Source organism: Symphodus melops, assembly GCF_947650265.1.
Source record: "Symphodus melops genome assembly, chromosome: 1".
NCBI classification, from domain to species: domain Eukaryota; kingdom Metazoa; phylum Chordata; class Actinopteri; order Labriformes; family Labridae; genus Symphodus; species Symphodus melops.
The window spans coordinates 9,712,339-9,731,464 of record NC_136691.1 but is presented as its reverse complement, the minus strand read 5'-3'; the positions used below and the strand labels follow the sequence as shown (position 1 = coordinate 9,731,464).

Sequence of the window (19,126 nt, the reverse complement as noted above, 5' to 3'; positions counted from 1 at the left end):
TGAACAATAGCAGAGGACACTCACATAAATAAGTGTACAGTAAAAACACATACACAGAATTCAATGGCCACAGCCATTAAAAATGCATGGCAATGCAGCAACAGTTTCTAAAAATGAGCACCATGGCCAGCTGCTGATCGGTATGCAGAGAAACTGCCTACAGCGAGAAAAATACAGAAAGAAAAGTCTCCTTCAATTACATTTTGGCATTGGAGAATTTAAAAAGAAATCTTCCATGAAGGCTAATTACATTTAGAGCAGCCCTTGTTTTAATGTCTATGGTTTAAGTGCGAGTGAAAGGCTTAACAGCATGTATTATCTCACTGGATGCCTGTACTGTCAGAGCTGCTGCATTGCCAGCGAGGGTTAATGCTCTCACCGTTGTCCTCCCTCATCGTGTTATCAGCAATCATCGACACCCGCGTCTAATGCGAAAGCAAAAGCGGAGAAGATATCGCGCCAATAGACCCCGATGGAGGCTTAATGGGGGCCTTGTGGCACGACGAGCTGAGACCTCTGCCTGCTCTGCCTGTTCATCATTCACTCCTGCTGGTGTCAGGGAGAAGCTGCGGAAGGGCTGCTGGCTTATCAAACAAATTAGCTGCTTCATCTCTGCAATGAAAGTAGCAAAGGTCGTCCTTTCCTGCACAGGCTGCTCTTGTTATGAATCAAAGGATGCAAAAAGAGAGGACGCTCTATATATATGATTTAGTGGAGACAGAAGGGGGGGACATTAGTGCCCCATGTGCTGGATAAAAAATTGCAAGTTAAGGTTTTAGATTACAGGTGTTTCAGGAGCCAATTGCTGCCCATCTAATCACTGCAAACACCTTCCCACACAACACCGTGGTTCTGATTCACAGAAATGAATGACTGCGACCACTCTGGCTTCACTCCACATGCAGTCACTCCCACAATACACTTTATCTCCTTCTAATTTCTCCTCCTCCTCTTCACTTTTCTAAACTTAGCCTCGACTTCGTCAGTCTGCAGTGATTTCATCCCTTCGATCTTCATGTTGCTTTTCCTGCTGTCTCCGAGCTCTGCAGGGATTCAGGCCTACTCATTCTGCGCCGAATGACAAACCAAGGACAAACCTGCAGCATTTCCAGGTGCTTGCTACTGAACAGTAATGCATTGTGTCGATGCTCTTCTGGAAATCTCTGGTGTAGATGAGAAATCAACAAACATCCTTCCCGCTGCGTCTGCCAACTCCCACTCTGGATGATACTTGAGCAAACAGACACAATTGTACCGTAGAGCTTTGTCTCTGGACAGACGGACGTATAACTCCCTTTTTATTCTCCTCCATTCCCCATCCCACATATATGTCCCCTTAAGTCCTGAAATGTCTTTACCAAACCACTTTGCCCCACCCCCGCTACTCCTCATTTCACATCACAACATAATCCACATTCTGCTTCAATCAGACGGAAAAGCACAAACAGCCCCTCGGCCAGTCACGTTCCACACATGGACACACATGCAGGATGTAAACAAGATTCATTTAAATACAGGCCTATATCAAACACACACACACACACATACACACTCACACACCATGAGAAGGGGGGGAAGGGCTGTGCATATGACTGCCATGTAGCAGGGCATTAAAGCCTGAGTCATCACGTCATGCGACACGTGTGTGTCTTCTCTGTAGGCGCTCTGCATGATGGCATTCTAAAGGGCAGCATACAGAGCAGCAACAGGAGGATGAATATCATTGCAGCTACCAGCAGGGAGGGGGAAGGAAAACGTCAAGATTTGCGTCGCTTTTTTTGACAAGCACATACGTTGCCAAGTCCTGGGCATGAACACAGCATCAGCTGGCTAGTAAGTAAGTAGGAAACTGGTTTTAGTGGAGGAAGGTGCATTACAAAATGTCATGTGTTCATGCCGGCAGCAGGGAGGCTTAAGTCACTGGGCGGATATTTAGAGCCCCCTCTCAAGCTAAGGAAAATTATTAACTTTAGTTTGTAATGCTGCTTTCAACAAGAGGATGAAGTACAGAAGCTCAGCAGGCCCATGATGTCAATCATGAGAGACTAAATAAAAGGCAGTTCCCAGACTGACGCTGTGATAAAACTGTGTTCAGCTGTATTTACAGGACAAGGGATAATATAGGCACAACACACAAACACTTTGTACTCCAAAGCTGCTGTTGGTCAATGTATCCGCCCATTCATTTTGAATACATAAAACGACTTCTCCAAACCATCAATTTCACAGTTCAAACATTCACAGTTCAGGCAACAGAAAAAAAGGTGTTGAACTACCATTGACCACTTTTGAAGTAGACACTGAGAACTAGCTCGCTAACATTTTCATATTCAGAGTAACAACAGTTAAAGCCACATAGGCACTGATTTGAGGACACGTTTTAGTTTATACACTTCATGTTAATCCAATAGTTGCTCTTCTATTGACGCTTTCTTTTTTGGCCTTTAACCTCTCATGAGAACAAAAACCTGGCCAGTTAGCCGCTAAATGCTAAACAAGTTTCCAAGCTACTTGCCATAGGCTATTTAGTCCAACTGTCCAGGTTTTAAAGCATTCATAATAGCAGACCGCTTTGCCTTGACAACTTTGAGTGAGTAAAATGTGAAATAACCTAAAAGTTAGTTTTTTTATATACGAGTACATAAGTTTGATAACTCTCTTTACACTATTTCTGTGCCTTAGACAAATATAATGTGTGTTGAGAGAAGACAGTCGTTACAGGAAAATGTACATGTGCCAAATATTAACTCAGGGTAAATATCAAATGAAGTTTGTTAGGCTGGCACACACAAAAGTAAATACAGGTAACATTTACTGAGCAAAAGGATGTATTGGCTGCAAAGAGGGAAGCCCCAGTATCTACTCAATGGGGAATTAGAGCAGCCAAAACAGCAGCATGTGAATTACCTAGTTCTGGTATGTTTTCCATATTTTGCCTATAGGCAACATTACCCACATGGCTACAAAAGCAGACTATAGGCTTGTTAGCTACAGCTGTCAGAAGCTCTAATATTTTCCAGCTGGAGTCAGTTGAGTGTAGAAATTAGCCTTTAGCAAAGAAGGTAAAAAAGCATGAAATAGAACATTCAAGGCTCAAATTGTATAATATTACATCTGGGACTAGCATACACAAAGGAATTCAATTAATAAAAGCGTGACTTTCAAACATAACAGATGTAACACCTGGATGCTCATTTTGCTGGATAAAAGGCTTTCTGAGGCTAACATACATAGCTACGTATCAAATACATAACCATGATGGACAAGGACATACACCTAATGTATGTATGCTGCTGAAATCACAAAAAGCTCTGTATCTGTCTGCAAGAGCCTTGGCATACACATACATTCACATCTCAGCACACACAAACACGATGACAGGCAATTCCTCATGGACTGGTACCTTGGGAACCTCTCCTTCTTGCCCCCTCAGTATGTGTGTGTCTGTGTGTGTGCTTGACTGTGTTCGGAGCTCTGTGAGTGTGCGTGTAGAGGAGCTTGTAGACAGAGACAAAGTGCCTAGATCTTAGTAAGGTCATAACCAGCCATTTACAGAGCGCATGGCCATTAGGTGCTCATGGTTTGTCGCCTGCACGTCTTCAAAACCAGAACAGTCTCTGCTGCTGAAAAATGGTTGTTACAATGGTGCAATCTTACCCTGAACTAGTACACCGTACATGACTGACCAAATTGTAAGGAACATCACAACATACAATCACAAAAAGAACACGCTTAAAAGGCTCTGTAACCGCCACAGATGCTCTCGAGGCTAGAGACGGCCAGTAGAACAAGAGCTGAATCCATTAGTCAGTTCATTCAGAAAACCTGAATTAATGCACTGATGGCAATTGGAAATGTTCCGCACACCAATGTGTTAACAGACCAGGTTCACATGAAACGTTGAAGTTGTTCAAAGATCAACACAGTCAGTTTATTAAACAAAGATACTAGGATTCTTTCATAAGACATGGTCTAACATTTTAGGCCTACAATCTTACTTCATTTTGAGTTTGAATGAAATTTTTAAAAAAACAACAACAACAGATATGTAACCCAGAACTGTACCAGCACAGTGTGCCCCATGGTTATTAAAGACAAGGAACTATCCAAAGTCATAGAAGCAGATATCGATAGCATTTGAACTTGACAAGGGTTGCATCACAGTTGAATTCTGGTATTGTGACACACTGCGCCACCAGCGCTCCCTTCAAGCCGTTATTTGATTTCAGTTAGAAATGATCAATACATAAACACAAAATAGTTCATCGGATATGCACTCATTCATTAGAAAAAACATCCCAGCATTAATGGTGGAAAAGTGGAGCAAAAAACAGAATTGAAATAATCGTTCATTAATCATTATTGCGGTAAAATGTTCAATTAATCGTGATATTGATTTAAGGTCAAATCGCCCAGCCCTACTGCCCTTTAATGCAATCACAAAAGAAAATGTTGAAGTCACTCCAAACATCCACATGTAGTGCAGATCTCTGATTTGATTTTGCCACTATACAATTATGTCGGCCTAAGTTCTCCTGGTGGCTGGACGTAAAGTGTATATAGTAACACAAAACATTGGGAGTGCCTTGGATAAGGCACTGGGGAGAGGAGAAAACAAATGACAAGAAAATGTAGGAAACATAAAACATGATGAGGGAGCCGAGCCTCTTGGGACAGAGAGGAAGATTACCTACAGGAGCTCGACAAAAATAATGAGCTTCAGAGGGGACAAGAAGGACAAAAAAAAAAAAATCAGTAAATCCCATTAGAAAAACCCTACAATGCTACAACAACTGAACAATTATTTCTCTAGGAATGTGAATTATAGATAAGAGATTTTTTTAAGCACGCCCAGTACAGCAGGAGATAACGTAAGAGAAAGAAAGAGAGGGAAAAAAAGGACTTCATACTTTAACCGTGTGGCTCTTTGGGGACTTAGAGGTCACTTGAAGGGCAAGAGGAGAAGACACCATCTTTGTGCTTCACAGATTTCCTGTAGGCTGGTCCTCCTACAAGCACCACAGGGAGCATGCCAAACTGACAGTAAGAGTTAGACTCAACACTGCCACACTCCTGAACTCGACAACAATGTCAAGAAAACCACAGAGTATCAGTCATGGACACTCATGTTATATTCAAACATGTAAGTACTGATCCTTTAAGAGTCCATGTATCTTACTGACATTCAAACTCTTGTTTTCATGTTCAAATAAATATCTAGAACACGTCAAATCTAGAAAACGTGGAAATAAATCATTGGCTCTCATTTCTTCATAGAACAAATCAGCTGTTTTTAACTGCTTTTTTTACTCTGTATATTCTCTTTACCCAATATCTTGCCCAATTCATGACTTACATTTTTTTTTTATTCATATGCATGAATTTACAAAGGCAACATGATAAAGACTTTGGCTAAATGTCCCAAAATGAAGGAAGGAAAAGTTTAAATATTTGAATGTATAACAAGATTTGGAAATCATAGGAGAATTGTGCACACTATTTTGGATTTTGTCAAGTCAATGAGTTCAGTTTAAACAGCGTCAGCCAGAAAACGAGAGCTGAAGAAGACATCCTTGCCCACATGCCTTCATGGTGCGTTAATAAAAAGTAATGTTTTATTCATACTTTAAATCAGTTTAGCTTTAGAATGGATGAAAACATATAGCTATGACATTTTCCACAACTAAACTGCCCCAGCCTTTGCATTTAAATCCATGAAGGAAAAAAATAAAACGTAAACCGTGGCAAACGCATGATCATAAACCAGATGTGTCTACTCATACGTCCCCTATCAGGCACTCTGTGTTCCTGGAGATATCTGAAAGACATCATATATTCATTAAAACACGAGAAATGAATTTCTATTGATCACGCACAGCGAGCTCTCTGTCACTGTCATGTACAATTTGATACATGACAGTGACATTTCACTGAGACGCCACATTTACAGCATGTATGATGAAGTGATATTTATACCAGTGGACAAGCGAGAGCTATCAGTACACGCCATAATCTGCTCAGGGCGAGTCCCGAACAACAACTTGTGCTTGGCAATCGGCCCCGACGTTGCTTTATTTATTGACAGAGGGCAAACTGAAGCATTTGTTTTAGTTTTGACAGTTGCAGAGGAAATGCCGCTGGTATGACTTTGGAATCATTTCATCTTCAGGGAGTTCACCAAAGTGTCATGATAATGCAAGCCACAGACTTACAAATGAACCACAATTTAAAATCAATAGGAGGCATAGTGTAACCACATGTTAATGTACACATACAGTACAATAACTCCTGGATCTATGCAGTCACTATAAACAAACTCAATAAAAGGGCAAAGGCTCATTTACTTTGGAAACTTGACACTGGGTTATAAGGGACCTCTGTGGTGTGGGGAATGAACTAGGGTCGAACCCTTTGGTCATAGGAGAGCGAAGAAACAGTACAGAAGCATATTGACCACATCTTACAAGAGAGCATGTCAATACAGAGAGGTACAAGGGCCTCACGAGCGACCCTAACGATGCTGAAAAAGCAGCTGCGTGTAGTCAATCCTGTCATAAATCACAACAAGCCGACAGCAATGTGACCCTGGTTGTCTGTAAGGCCGAGGGCTACAGAAAGTCTATTTCCAACAACAATATTAGCAAGCACTGTAAGCAGGGGCTTATATCACATATTACTGTAAAATCACCATCATATGCAGTTCTCCCATTCTACAAACAGTAGCAAGGATCATGTTGCTTTATTAAGAATTGGAGAGATTTTTTTCATCATCTACAATATCACCAAAATTCAGGATGAAAGCAACTAGTATATGGCTTAAAGTTGACCTGTAGTATTACCACATCAGTCAGTGTAGAGCAGATCAGAAAGTGAACACACAGGTACTGTATGTGTACCACTTTATCTGTGTACCAAAACAAACAACGACCCCATAGCCTCTTACTTATTATCAGATAATTATTGCTCCCAACATCTGGTAAACCTTTCTGGTTTAATATCATGTGAGTTTTTATGATTTAAAAAACATACAACAGTGTGTTTTATTTCTTTTTAAGACGAGATTCCTCACAGGGACAAGGGAACAGAGTGAGAGAGCGGCTGAATGCAGGTAAGATCATCTCAGTTCAGGATATAGATGTTTTCGATTAGACAAGTTTACATACTGTGTTTGCCAATGTTAGCTGAGACTCCAATCTGCAGTTTAGTTAATACACTTCACTGAGAAAACACAAAAGAGTTTAACCTGATTGTCTTAACAATCTGGCAGAATTTCAGACCAAAGACTGGATTGCAAGTGTTTAACTCCTGTTGTAGCAAATGAAAAACAGCATGCAAGTCAACTATTTTATATAGCAGCTTTGGTTCAGACCTCTTCATTTCCTCCCGCATCTCGAATTATACAGCTCTAGTGTTGTTCCAAATGATAGCTGTCTGCACCAGGAGGAGGAAGAATCAACCAATCAGATCTTTGCAGACAGGATTTAAACTGTCGAGTGTGCGACTTAATTGAATGAAATCCAGAGTTGGAAATATCATAGGCATTAGCAGGTGCAGGTTGTTGTACTATGCAGAAATGTAATTCATACCATAGAAACATCGTTATCTCTTGCTCAGATGCTCAACACTTCAATGTGAAATTGAACAACTGTAAAACATAGCAGAACTGCATAGTCCGGTTTTGACAATGTAAAATTTGATTTGTGCTTTCTTTCAATCAATGCCATCTTATAAGTGCTTCAAAACATCATGAAAAGAAATTCCAGAGTACCAAACAATGTGTAATTGGTCCACATGCAGTCAAAAGAAGGACCAACCATCGGCCAGTAACACAGCTACACCCTCAGATCTGAACCAATTCAATTTCACCAACGTGTTTTTTTATGAGGAGTTGCTGGAGCATAGCATCCCCTCTGTAGCAAATAATTATTACAAAGGTTGGTGACCTCTCCAGGATTGCTGCTCTGTAGCACACTCACAAGCACATCCACACACACGCAATCATCCACCATAAAGCTTGCTTTCTATTATTTGTGTACACACAGTGCCTATTGAACAAAGCTTGTTATACTCCTGTATTAAATGCTTATAAATGTTAACAGTTTCCAGTGAGCAATGAGGGTCCTCATTTACATTACACAGCTAAAAGCACACACAGTACCAGACAAAACATCTTTAGTATTCATCACAAACAGCAGCCCTCGCTGTTAACCTTTCTCCAGGTCATCAAGATTTCTTGTCTGCCAATAACATTGCTTTCAGGTGAACACAAATACCACAGTGTCCTGAACTGTGATGAGTCACTGGAGGAGGAAAGGCTGCATGCATCAATTTCTGCTTTGACATTTTTTGCATGTCCCCAAATAACAAATATTCAAAGTAAAGTGTCTCACTTGAGCACACACGCAGGACTATCATTCCCTGGAAAAAATTGAGCATGCAGAGATAAGGTACAGTTAGAGGGCTATAAGCTGGAGTTAAATGTAAACTAAATTATTGAAGAGAAGCAACATGGCAGCACAACTTTAATCATCCAAGACCCAGATCCCATTTGGGGTTTGTCAAGACTAAGGGACTTAAGCAGGCCATGCTGTCAGGATATTGGACGGAGCAAAGCAGCAGCAGCAGTTACGTTGTCGTCAACTGATGCAGCAAAATTAGTTTCCCATTTCTAAGAACCAAAAAGACAGAGGCATGAGTGCTTTGGGAGAACATAAATTTGGTACACAAGATGTCTTCAATAAAGAGGATTTCACTCGAACTGAGGTCCTCAATCTTATTATTTTTTCCTTTTTTTAATGTCTCTTCTAACTTGCAAGGGGAAATAAATTCTCAAGCCCCGGACCTCAACTTAATACAAAATTGTCTCTAAAAGGGCCGAGTTATCTTTATGAAAATACCATCAAGATTGGGAGAGCATACATTTTGCCATATGTGCAAAATAAATGTTAAGCAATGATTTGCACTTTCCATCGACCATGCCACCAGTCAGGCTGTGCCCCACACTTTGACAACCACTGCCCTACAGTTGGCACGCACGCACACGCACACGCACACGCACACGCACACACACACACACACACACACTTTGGTCCTGTACTGGTGTAATGTTGATGTGAACTAAACTGACATGAAAGACACATCTCTGCAGCTCTCTGTTGACCTCGCTACAGATTTCACTCTCAGTTTTTTTTTTTCTTTTTAAATACCATCTGGCCATTTTTAAACACACCCACACAACTAAAGTCTTTCATCAAACACAATTAAACAGCTTATGAAAAGCTTGTCTGAAAATCTAAATGAGGTCAAATGGGCAAAGATTCTAATTCCTCTCAATATAGTGTTACACCTCTCTCCTTTTTCCCTTTTATCTCTCATCATTACGAATGTTGGCTAAAGTGGTGACACTGACCTTAAATTTCAAACATACTGGTATTTGGAAAGAAATTTCCACTCCCTACATGAAGTGAAAAAGAAGCAGTTTAGAGGTAAATAATTAACTTAAGGAAGAAAAAAAAAACAAATGCCGGCATCGAGAGCGGTGTTAGTTAAAGCTAGCAAAACGACAGCAAGCGGTGCTTCATTATCACACATTTAAAGACTAGTTTTTTAGTTTAAATTAAGATAACCAACACAGTTAAAAACCCAAAAGGAAGTGTTTTTTCTATAGCAACAAAACACTTGTAGCAGCAATAGCACCAGTTTAGCCTTTTTTAGTAGCTAGCTAGGTCATATAGCTTAGTCATACAAAGCATTTAAAAAGTAATATGTGTGTGGTGGCGCCGATAGCGCAGCGGCAGTGCGCGCACCATGTTGCGAGGCTTTGCTCCTCGCGCGGGCGGCCCGGGTTCGCGTCCGGCCTGTGGCCACTTTCCCGCATGTCTCTCCCCACTCTCTCCCTGTTTCCGACTCTATCCACTGTCCTATCAATAAAGGCAAAAAGGCCAAAAATAAACCTTTAAAAAAAAAAAAAAAAAAGTCATATGTGTATCTTTTAGGGAGTGTGCTCTGAATACTCAATATCAAGATAGATATGGGAATTAATACAGAGAAGTTGAAATAATTGTTGTTGTAACATCTCAAGTTGTATGTGTGAAATGAGGACAAAAGTCCTAATTTATCACAGACGCATGTTTTAATCACTCGCACATGCAACGCACTGTACTGTACAGCAGCAGCAGCTCAGCTCCTTTGATGAGACTGTTGCCGTCTCAGGCCGCCTCGTCTTTGCTGTGCCAAGCTCCAGCACATTGCATAACTGAGCACAGACACAAACACATACCACCCCAGGCCTGGTCTGAACTATGGAGAGCCATCGAGAAGAGTGAGCTAGCAACTGCCAATGCTAGTGAGCAGAGAGCGAAAAAAAAGGGAAGAAAATAAAGATGCAACAAAACAGATAGAAGAATAAATGAATAAACAAATGTTCTGTGACCTGAAAAGAAGCTCCCACACTTTTAAGCAATGAACAGGAAAGGGAGCACGACACAAATGTATTTTTTTACTACCCTTGTTTCTCTGACGATACTGAAGACGTGCAAAAAGAAGCGAGTCACGATCACAGTCCATTACCATCAACACAGACATATACAGTACATTACATGCAGTCTGTCAGAGGAAGGCTGTATGAATTTCTCACATTAATATAAATGCAGTGAAATTCCCATCACAGTTAGTTGACATTGAGGATTTTAGGTACACACATCTAATAAACTCTAATTGAACATTCATTAGTAGGTATTTAATCCAATAACTTCCAACATTTACATTCAGAAATCCAGTCAGAGAACCCATTGCCCTGTTAGCTTCCTGCAGACAGTTGCAGTTACACAGTTACTCAGTGAATCACAAGGAAGATGGATGATAAAGATATGTCATAGTCAATCTGTTGCTACAACCAAAAGCTGCACAGGGCCTCTGTCAGATACAGAAAAGCCTGTGCATGTATGCGGATGTCAATGCAAAGATGTCTCTGCAAACGTGTGCACTACTGCCCACCAGTGCGTGCAAACGTTTGTCTATGTCAGCACATAGATTATGTGCATGTGCACGTCTGCTAACATTTATAGAAGTCATTTACCATCATACACGTGCATTTGTGTGCAAATGTATGTTAGCTCTGCTCTCTATCCTGATATAATAACTCTGTTTGTGCACCTACATTTTAATGTGTGAGTCCTATGATGTCCTCCGCCTGCCGATGAGATAATCTGGCAGAGCATGGAGTGACAGTTTGATCTATTGCCGGCTCACCGGGAGTCTCTGAGTTATAGGGCTGCCATCTCTCCTGGCCACCACCAGTAAAGAGCCATATCCCCTTAGAGGCTGGCCACCAAATTGTAACACCTAGTAAGTTCAAATCTGGGTAGTTGGCTGAAATGCTTTAATACTTTTGCTGTATCATTCCTTATTGAAGTGTAAGAAATTCTTCTTTTATTTTTTACAATGCAACTTGAATTCTAAATGCCTTAGGCCTGCATGATATACAAAAAATCTTCTATGTTCCTTGTCATCGTATAATCGTGCGATGATGATCTTATGTTCAGTAAATAAACAAAAGATGTTCATATTAGCTTTGACTTGCAGTTCTCATGCCTTCCAGCTGTTTCCAGAAAATTGTTTTCACGGGGTCTCTGAACACAATTTCTTCTTTATCTTCCAATTGCCACATTAGGTCATCATCAGCCACAGTTCCCCACTTTTCTCTACCTTCTGAGCCATCTTGCGAGCCAAACTCAAAGTTGCCAAAAAAAACTGTGTTGCCAACCAATATTGTTTGAAAGCTTTTTAAAAATGCTGAGAAGTCACAGCCAAGGTCTCCAAGTCTCATCTTTAAATTCTAGTTGAATTTCCCTCGGGATCAATAAAGTATCTATCTATCTATCTATCTAAATGTTTGAATTGTCTTTTGCAATGGGGGGTTTTTGTTTGTGTTGTTTTTATGGTGAAAATTCAAGTTAATGTGCAGCTCCTTAAAGTCTTAGTCTAATGTGGTTTCTGGTCCACAAGCAGCCATATACAGAAAGAGATGGATTTGGGTGAACATAGATAGATTGATATTTTATCAAACAACAAGGTTCATGAAGGTTCATTATAAGTATAAGGAACAGTTTTTGCCTCACACATACAGTACATAAATGTACAGTACATAAACCCTTAGATTTGACTGCAGGCTTTGGTTGATTCAATCTCTTTATCTAGAGACATCACATATCCTGAATATTTCAAAATATCATTACATTGTATGGTATGTAATTATAAATACCATATGGTATATAGTAATTTGATGAAGAACATTACAGTATGTGACATTTATGACACCTTTCTGTCTCTTATACGTCAACAACAACAAACTGCTGCTGCAGTTGTTTAACAGTAACATCATCAAACTAATGGACGAGCTGTGTGTTATAGAAAGTGAGAAGTAGCAAGTGCAAGAAATGTAGTTTAGTTTGGTCAAAAATGGAAGGATGTTTGTGTTTGTGGATGTCGTGCACACGGCTGTGAGTGAATACGTGCCACAGGACAAGGAGAAAAGGAAGCTTCTCCTGCTCTGTTCGTCCCTTAAACTCATCAAACGCACGTTGTATCAAGCTCTTTTAATTCATCTTAGAACAAAGCATTTCTGCTTATTCTTGAAATTACACTGTTAATCCAGGGGATAGATTATACGCTTCGGCTGCTTGCACAGCGAAAAAACCTGTTTTCAAAAGATGCTCACATCTCTCTGGCGCTGAGATATCGTGCAGAAAACAATTGACAGCAGAGTGTGTGTGCACTTGGGCATAACTGTCTCAGTGCATTACCACACACAGATCAATACGGATTCTATTCTTGGCCATTAGATGTTGGAGCAGGGGTTAGCCTCTCTCATTTTTTCCCATCCATCCCCTTTCTCTGCTGCTCTCCCTTTTCTATCAGCCTGCCACCCTTCTCTCCCTCTATCCCCCTTTCTTTTTTTTTAACATCCTCCAGACAACACTAAAGGGACATTGTCATCTTCCCAGCTGGACGGTGGAAGCAGCAGCGGAGTCAGAGGAGAGCATCAAACGCGAGACATTTTTTGGGGGGGAATCACAGAAGTGATTGGCTTTCTGGCTGGAGGGATCAGCCGTCTCCTTTGAGGATTCACACGCGCACGCAGACTTGTACGCACATATTCACTCACAGCCATGTACACAACATCCACAAACACCTCCTGCCCCTGCTGTAATTCACAGTCCTCCGCCATGCTGCCAGGCTGAGGCCCTTGATCTGCCACTTCCTGTAATCCTCCATGGAAGAGAGGTGCAGCCAAATGTCCTGGCACGCAAGGCAGCAAATAAACACACACACACACAAACATCCATTAACAACAACTGCTACAAACTCCAAAGACTGACCTCTCGCAAAAGGAGTCCAAGATGTCTTTCATGAAATAGGCAGACTTAAGACTCGAATAACAGCGATCTGAAGACACAATTTCTTACCCAAACCTCATTATCAACCAGCTGTTTGTTGTTGCTGCAAGACATTTTACCTAAAACTTACTGACCTTTTTTCTTTTTTTTTTTCCCTGGGGGGGGGGGGGGGGCTAATGGACTTAACATTGACTTGCATACTTCTCAATATATGAAACTATAATTTAGGCACTATCAGAGGCTTAAAGCAGTAATGGAATCAGTGTACCCATACTGGTAACTGTGTATAACATTACCTTTAACTTTGTCGGTGTACTAAAAGAATCTGTAGTGGCAGTGGTATATCTATATTGTAAGCATGACTGGTATATCAGTACTGGTATCAGTAGCTATCAGAACAACTATATGGGATGCCCACAAGCCTAAACACAGGCTGGCCTGGCATTTGGGCGCTCCTTGTACAGAGGCTGTGGTCCTCGATTGAGCAGCCCAGTTTCAGCTCTGACCCTCAGCCCCATTCCCGTATGCTGTTCCTCACTCTAACCTCTTAATTTCCCTACTCTATCTACTGTCCTGCCCCTGAAATAAAAGGACTGCAAGGCCCAAAAAATAAATGTAACAAAAAAAAAAACAAGCGGCAGCACTGCAATAGAAAAAGGATGATTCATAAGTTCTAGCCTGTTCCTCTCTGGTATCGTTGCAATCAGATAAAGAGGCGAGGCCGACTAAACAGCAAAAGACACACGAAGAGAACCAGCACCAAAGAATAGATGGATGACTCCCAATTCACCTTCCCCTGACTCCGATAAGACTCTCTCTGATCCGCATCACTCAAACATAAAAGCACTCCCTTTGTTCATTCAATTTTCAAAGTGACCATTTTCAGCCAGTAGGAACCATCTGACGGGATCATTTCTGCCGGAGGGAGGATGCAGTTTTTGATCTTGAAACTGATTGGTTACATGGCTTCTTTTGCAGTACAGCAGAGTTTACCCAGTCTAGATCTCACAGGAGTAATGTTCCAGCCAGTAAGACATGAGCCCCATTAGGCTTATCCACCAGCTCCGGCATCAGCCTTGATATAGTACTTTTACCAGAGGAGGGATTTCTCTTCCTATCTCCTAATCGACTGACAGAAGCTGCTCTGCTCTGGATAAAGAAAATCATAGTTTCTGTTCAGTCTGAACATCTTGAGGAACGTTAAGAACTCTCGCACTCGGCTTTTAGAAACAAAAAAAACAAAAACAAATCTGCAAACATAGTCGTCTTTTAATAAGTCTGCTGAACACAACTCTGTGGACTCTATGCCCTGCAAATGTCTCTGTTTTTATCCGCACCATACCTCTGCATGTAAACGAGGCTGAGTCACAGCCATAAATGCCAGCAGGTAGGTGCGAGGGACAGCCAGGCGGACAGCTCTTCATCACACCGTAATGAGCTGGCAAAGGTTGTCGGACAGGCATGAGAACACATGGAGAACCTGTAAAAAGCAGCCTGACACAGGCGAGCTCGCGGGTGTTCTCTGAAGCTATACGACTCCCCGAGGTGCCATTTCATCACAAGCTGTTATCCCTGTTTGTGTAAAACGTCCTCATATTGTAAGGAAGAAAGCCAACGTGAGCAAGCTGAACGACTCACTTCTCTTGCTGAAATTAAGCATCCTGAAACAGGAACCTTTTGTTGGGTCTTGGCTGTTCGTTTACATGACAACACCGTTTTGGACGGCTGAAGATTTTCAAGCTGGGTCCCAGTGTGCAAACTTCTGAAAACAGCACCATCTCTGTGTAAATTGGTGAAATGCCATTATTCCTAAACTCTATGACCTTACACACATGTGCACAGCGGTTACAGACTAAATGTGAGGAGGTTCTTCGCACATGCCCATTAAGGTTCCAGACAGAAGTTGTGCGTGAGTAGGTGGCTACAACAACACCGGCATACTCCTGAGTTCTGCTTGTGCTGCTTGACATTTTTTTCAGGGCTGTGTGCATGGCGATTGTAATCAAACTTCTGAACATAGAACCTCTTTGAAAACAAAAACGTCGACGCTCTGAGTAAACATGGTCTTGCTGGTTAATGGTTCAATCTTCAATGGGACGACAGGCATCCCACGACTCGCGATAGAGTGTGCAGTCGAACTTTTACCCGTGTGTATCACTTTGCCACAGCACAGGCGTTCTGGACAGTGTTAAGAGTAATGCAGGAAGTTAGTGTCTAGATTGATCAAGTTGATATCTAAGAATCACTGGTTACAATATGAAGTCAATGTAGAGAAAAATATAATGCTGGCCTCAAGTAGGATGTAGAGCTACAAAAATGAATGCTGGAAAATGTTCCACTCAAGGGTTTGAAAATGGTTGTATCAGTGGAAGCAAATGAACAGTTAATTAATGAATGAAACATAACAATCTTTTGATCCGTGTAACTGGCAGTAAAGCTCTTGGACATAAGGAATGTTACACTTGACGTTGTGCTTCTCTACTGAGTACCAGCCGCGTTTTGTCTCAGGCTGTGAAATTGAACAAAAAAAAAAACAGGACATGCTGACATTCATTATTACAGCACAGCTTTCAGTGTGATATTACTTCAATTATACACGTGACACCACCTTGCACAAAGACTGACATTTCTTGATGCTGAAACTCGGGAGCACATGGAGAGCATAAAGCGACCGTCAACCCATGAGGATGTCTGAAAACGCTCCAACACGCCTCTAAAAATACCCTGAAATCCCACCAAGACATCCGTTTGCTTACCTGCTGCTGCCTCTCAGGGGTGCAATCTGAAAGAAAAAGGATACAATCTGAGAGCGCCACTCTGGGTGCCGATGGCCAGGATCTTCTGCACGGGATCGAAAGCCATGGATGAAGGCTGATAGGGGAAGCCATGACGGACAGTCTGAGAGATGTGCAGGAGGACGAAAAAAAACAAAAAAAGAGAAAAATGTGTTAGAGAGGAAAGCAATTTGCATTTTTACAGCAGGGGCGTTGTTTTGTGAAAGGATGTCGCGCACATTATTTTGATAAACAAATGGCCCAGATGGACGCGGAGAGTGTTATGAAACAGAAATGTAAAGCTGAAATTGCAAGAGACAAGAGAAAAATGAAGGGAACAAACGCGCATTCTCTGGATGGCTACCCTGTCCTTCCTTGATATTTGGCTTCGCTTTTTAGGATCCATTATAATCATCATGGTCCTATTTTAAGATTTTTCCCTTTTTCATCTCTTTTTCCTTCTCTTACTGCCTCCCACATAGAGTCGTGATTGCACTGAAGTCTTAGAAAACAGAGAAAAACACACCAGTTAAGAAGCATTTGATTATGTTTGTCGCAGAGCCTTGTCATGTAGCGTGCTGCATTGTAGGATGTTCCTGCTTTTGCCGTTCACCCTGTGTGCATTTGTGTGTGACTGACTGACTGACTGACTGAGACTTTATGGCATCAGTCAGCTGGTGGTGGGCTGTTGGATTTGTTTGCTTAGCGGCAGAAGGCTAAAGCATGTTACATAAGAAGCACTCAGTGCAGCAGAGACACCTGCTTTCCTCGCAGTGAAACGTTACACAGACAGAGAAGGTGCTGGGAACAGGAAGGAGTTTTATATACGACGAGACTTTCATAAAACCCCATGCTTTTTCATCCACACATTTGCAATGTTGAGGTGTAGAATCGAGGAGGTCTCAGATGTTCTCTCTGGCAACATTACTACAAACTCCTCCTCGGCCCTCAGGTGTCATGACTTGACCACATTTTGTGGTATGTAAGTTTCTACTTATGACTTTGGCAACATAACTTGTTGCTTCAGTAACAATATGACAGTTTCTATTCCACAGTTCAAAACCTGAGAAAGCTCCAACAAATGCAGCCGTCACAGCTGCAGGTTTGATGTGTGGGTGAACCAAATAAAAGCACAGTGAGTGATAACACTAACGCAAGGCCACGCCAAACCATTAGGACAAACTTGGTGCAACACAGTAAGTGGGATAAGATGTATCGTGCACGGCATGTAAATTGCAAGCTTGTTTATTAACCCCATCCATCCATGTGGCCAATTCAGTCACAGTAGGGCAAGCTGGGGTCGTAGTTTTCTTTTGTTTTGTTTTGTTTTTTTCCCCAAATAGGCTCTGCTCACTTTAGGCCCAATCATCTCTGTGTGTGTGTGTGTGTGTGTGTGTGTGTGTGTGTGTGTGTGTGTGTGTGTGTGTGTGTGTGTGGTAGAGAGAGAGAGAGAGAGAGAGAGAGAGAGAGAGCAAGAGAGGTGCGTCTCTGAAAGGGATGGAGAGTCAAACTGCCAGCAAAGACAACACAAGAAGGGTGGGAGAAACACACACTCTCTCTCTCTCTCTCTCTCTCACACACTCACACACACACACACACACACACACACACACACACACACACACACACACACACACACACACACACACACACACACACCTACACACACACGCACACACACACACACACAGACACATGCACACACACATGCACACACGCAGATAAACCACAGAGCACCGGTTTGCTAATACAAACAGATTATGCAAGAGGGGATCAGATATTGGCCCAGCCCCTCGATGACAGTTCATGCCAAGCAGCAAACATGCAGCAAACGACTGTGTTTCCACAGAGGATTATATTCTGCCTTTTAAGATGTAATATGAACTAGGTGTTCAGCAAAACAAAAGAATAAATAGCGTACATTAAAAACAGAACAGGAACTAACTGTTGTGTATCGTCCTGCGCTGCAGACAGAATCCGCATTGAAGTTAGGTCTGTTATAGACGGAGTATCATGCCATGGCTAAAAACAGGGAGCTTTCAAAAGGGTTCCACACAAAATGTTAGGCCAAAAAAAACACGTTCATTCAGTAGTTGATCGTCATCCTTTAGAGAAAAGATGTGTTAGATTATAGATTCATTGTTTGGGTTTAGCTTTCTTGCACCTGCTGTATCCTGAGATGGGATGAGCGCACCAATCAACAATAAGACTGCAAGCAATAAATGTGATGGAGGAAAGAAAACATGTTAGGATCGCCCACCTTGCAGAGCTGGAAATGCTCGGACTGGATGGTCTCCTGGATCAGATGGTTCTCCTGTGGCCCCACTTGGACAGACGGGGTGGAGGAGGACACCTCTTTCAAGCCGTCCAGCACCTTCCTGATGTTAAACTTCTTCATTTTCACACTGCAGAATTTGAGATCACCCGCACAAGATAAAAAGGGGTAGCCACTTTCTCTTTCACACACACACACATACAGTCTCTCTCTCTCTCTCTTGTAATTTCCTCTGTAAATCTCACATTTTAGTGCTTGTTTATCAGCGCAGTCTCCATGCTGGAAATGCTCTGGCGCGCACCGCACAGGACGCTTACTTGGCGTTGATTTTTTTTTTTTTTTTGGAGACGAAGTGCCTGAGGTTTGCTGCTGCGTCGGTGCAAATTTAGCTCGGAGTCCGTGCTGTGCCCAACAATGCGTCTCCGTGGCTTCGTTTCTTCTGCTGCTGCTTCTTCTTCTTCTAATTCTTCTTCTCGGATTCCCTCCCCTGCGCTGCTCAGCCAAGGCGGAAACGCAGCGCAGTGGTTGTGTTGCTGCTGCTGCTGATGACGCTCTTGCGCATGTCTGACAACGCAGAGGCTTCAACACAAATCCCGCCACCTTGCCAGCCTTCTCTCTCTCTCTCTCTCTCTCCTTCTCCTTTCATCTGCCCCCAGCGACAACGCCCCCCCTCCCCTTCC

The 19,126-nt window shown here is 42.1% G+C and overlaps 1 protein-coding gene across 6 annotated transcripts in view; it reads right to left on the bottom strand.

The window, feature by feature from the left end:
• stxbp5a (syntaxin binding protein 5a (tomosyn)) overlaps positions 1-19,126 on the bottom strand; it is a 100,538-nt gene extending 81,412 nt beyond the window's left edge. For 4 of the 6 annotated variants that reach the window (XM_079347756.1, XM_079347754.1, XM_079347758.1 and 1 more), the window contains exons 1-2: positions 18,432-19,125; positions 16,198-16,295 (exon numbers count right to left, since the gene is read on the bottom strand). In XM_079347756.1, coding sequence (XP_079203882.1) covers positions 16,198-16,295; positions 18,432-18,569 — 236 coding nt within the window. In that variant the 5' untranslated portion in view covers positions 18,570-19,125. Of the gene's footprint in view, positions 1-16,197; positions 16,296-18,431 lie in introns of all 6 variants that reach the window. The other 2 variants (XM_079347755.1, XM_079347759.1) reach the window with 2 other exon arrangements.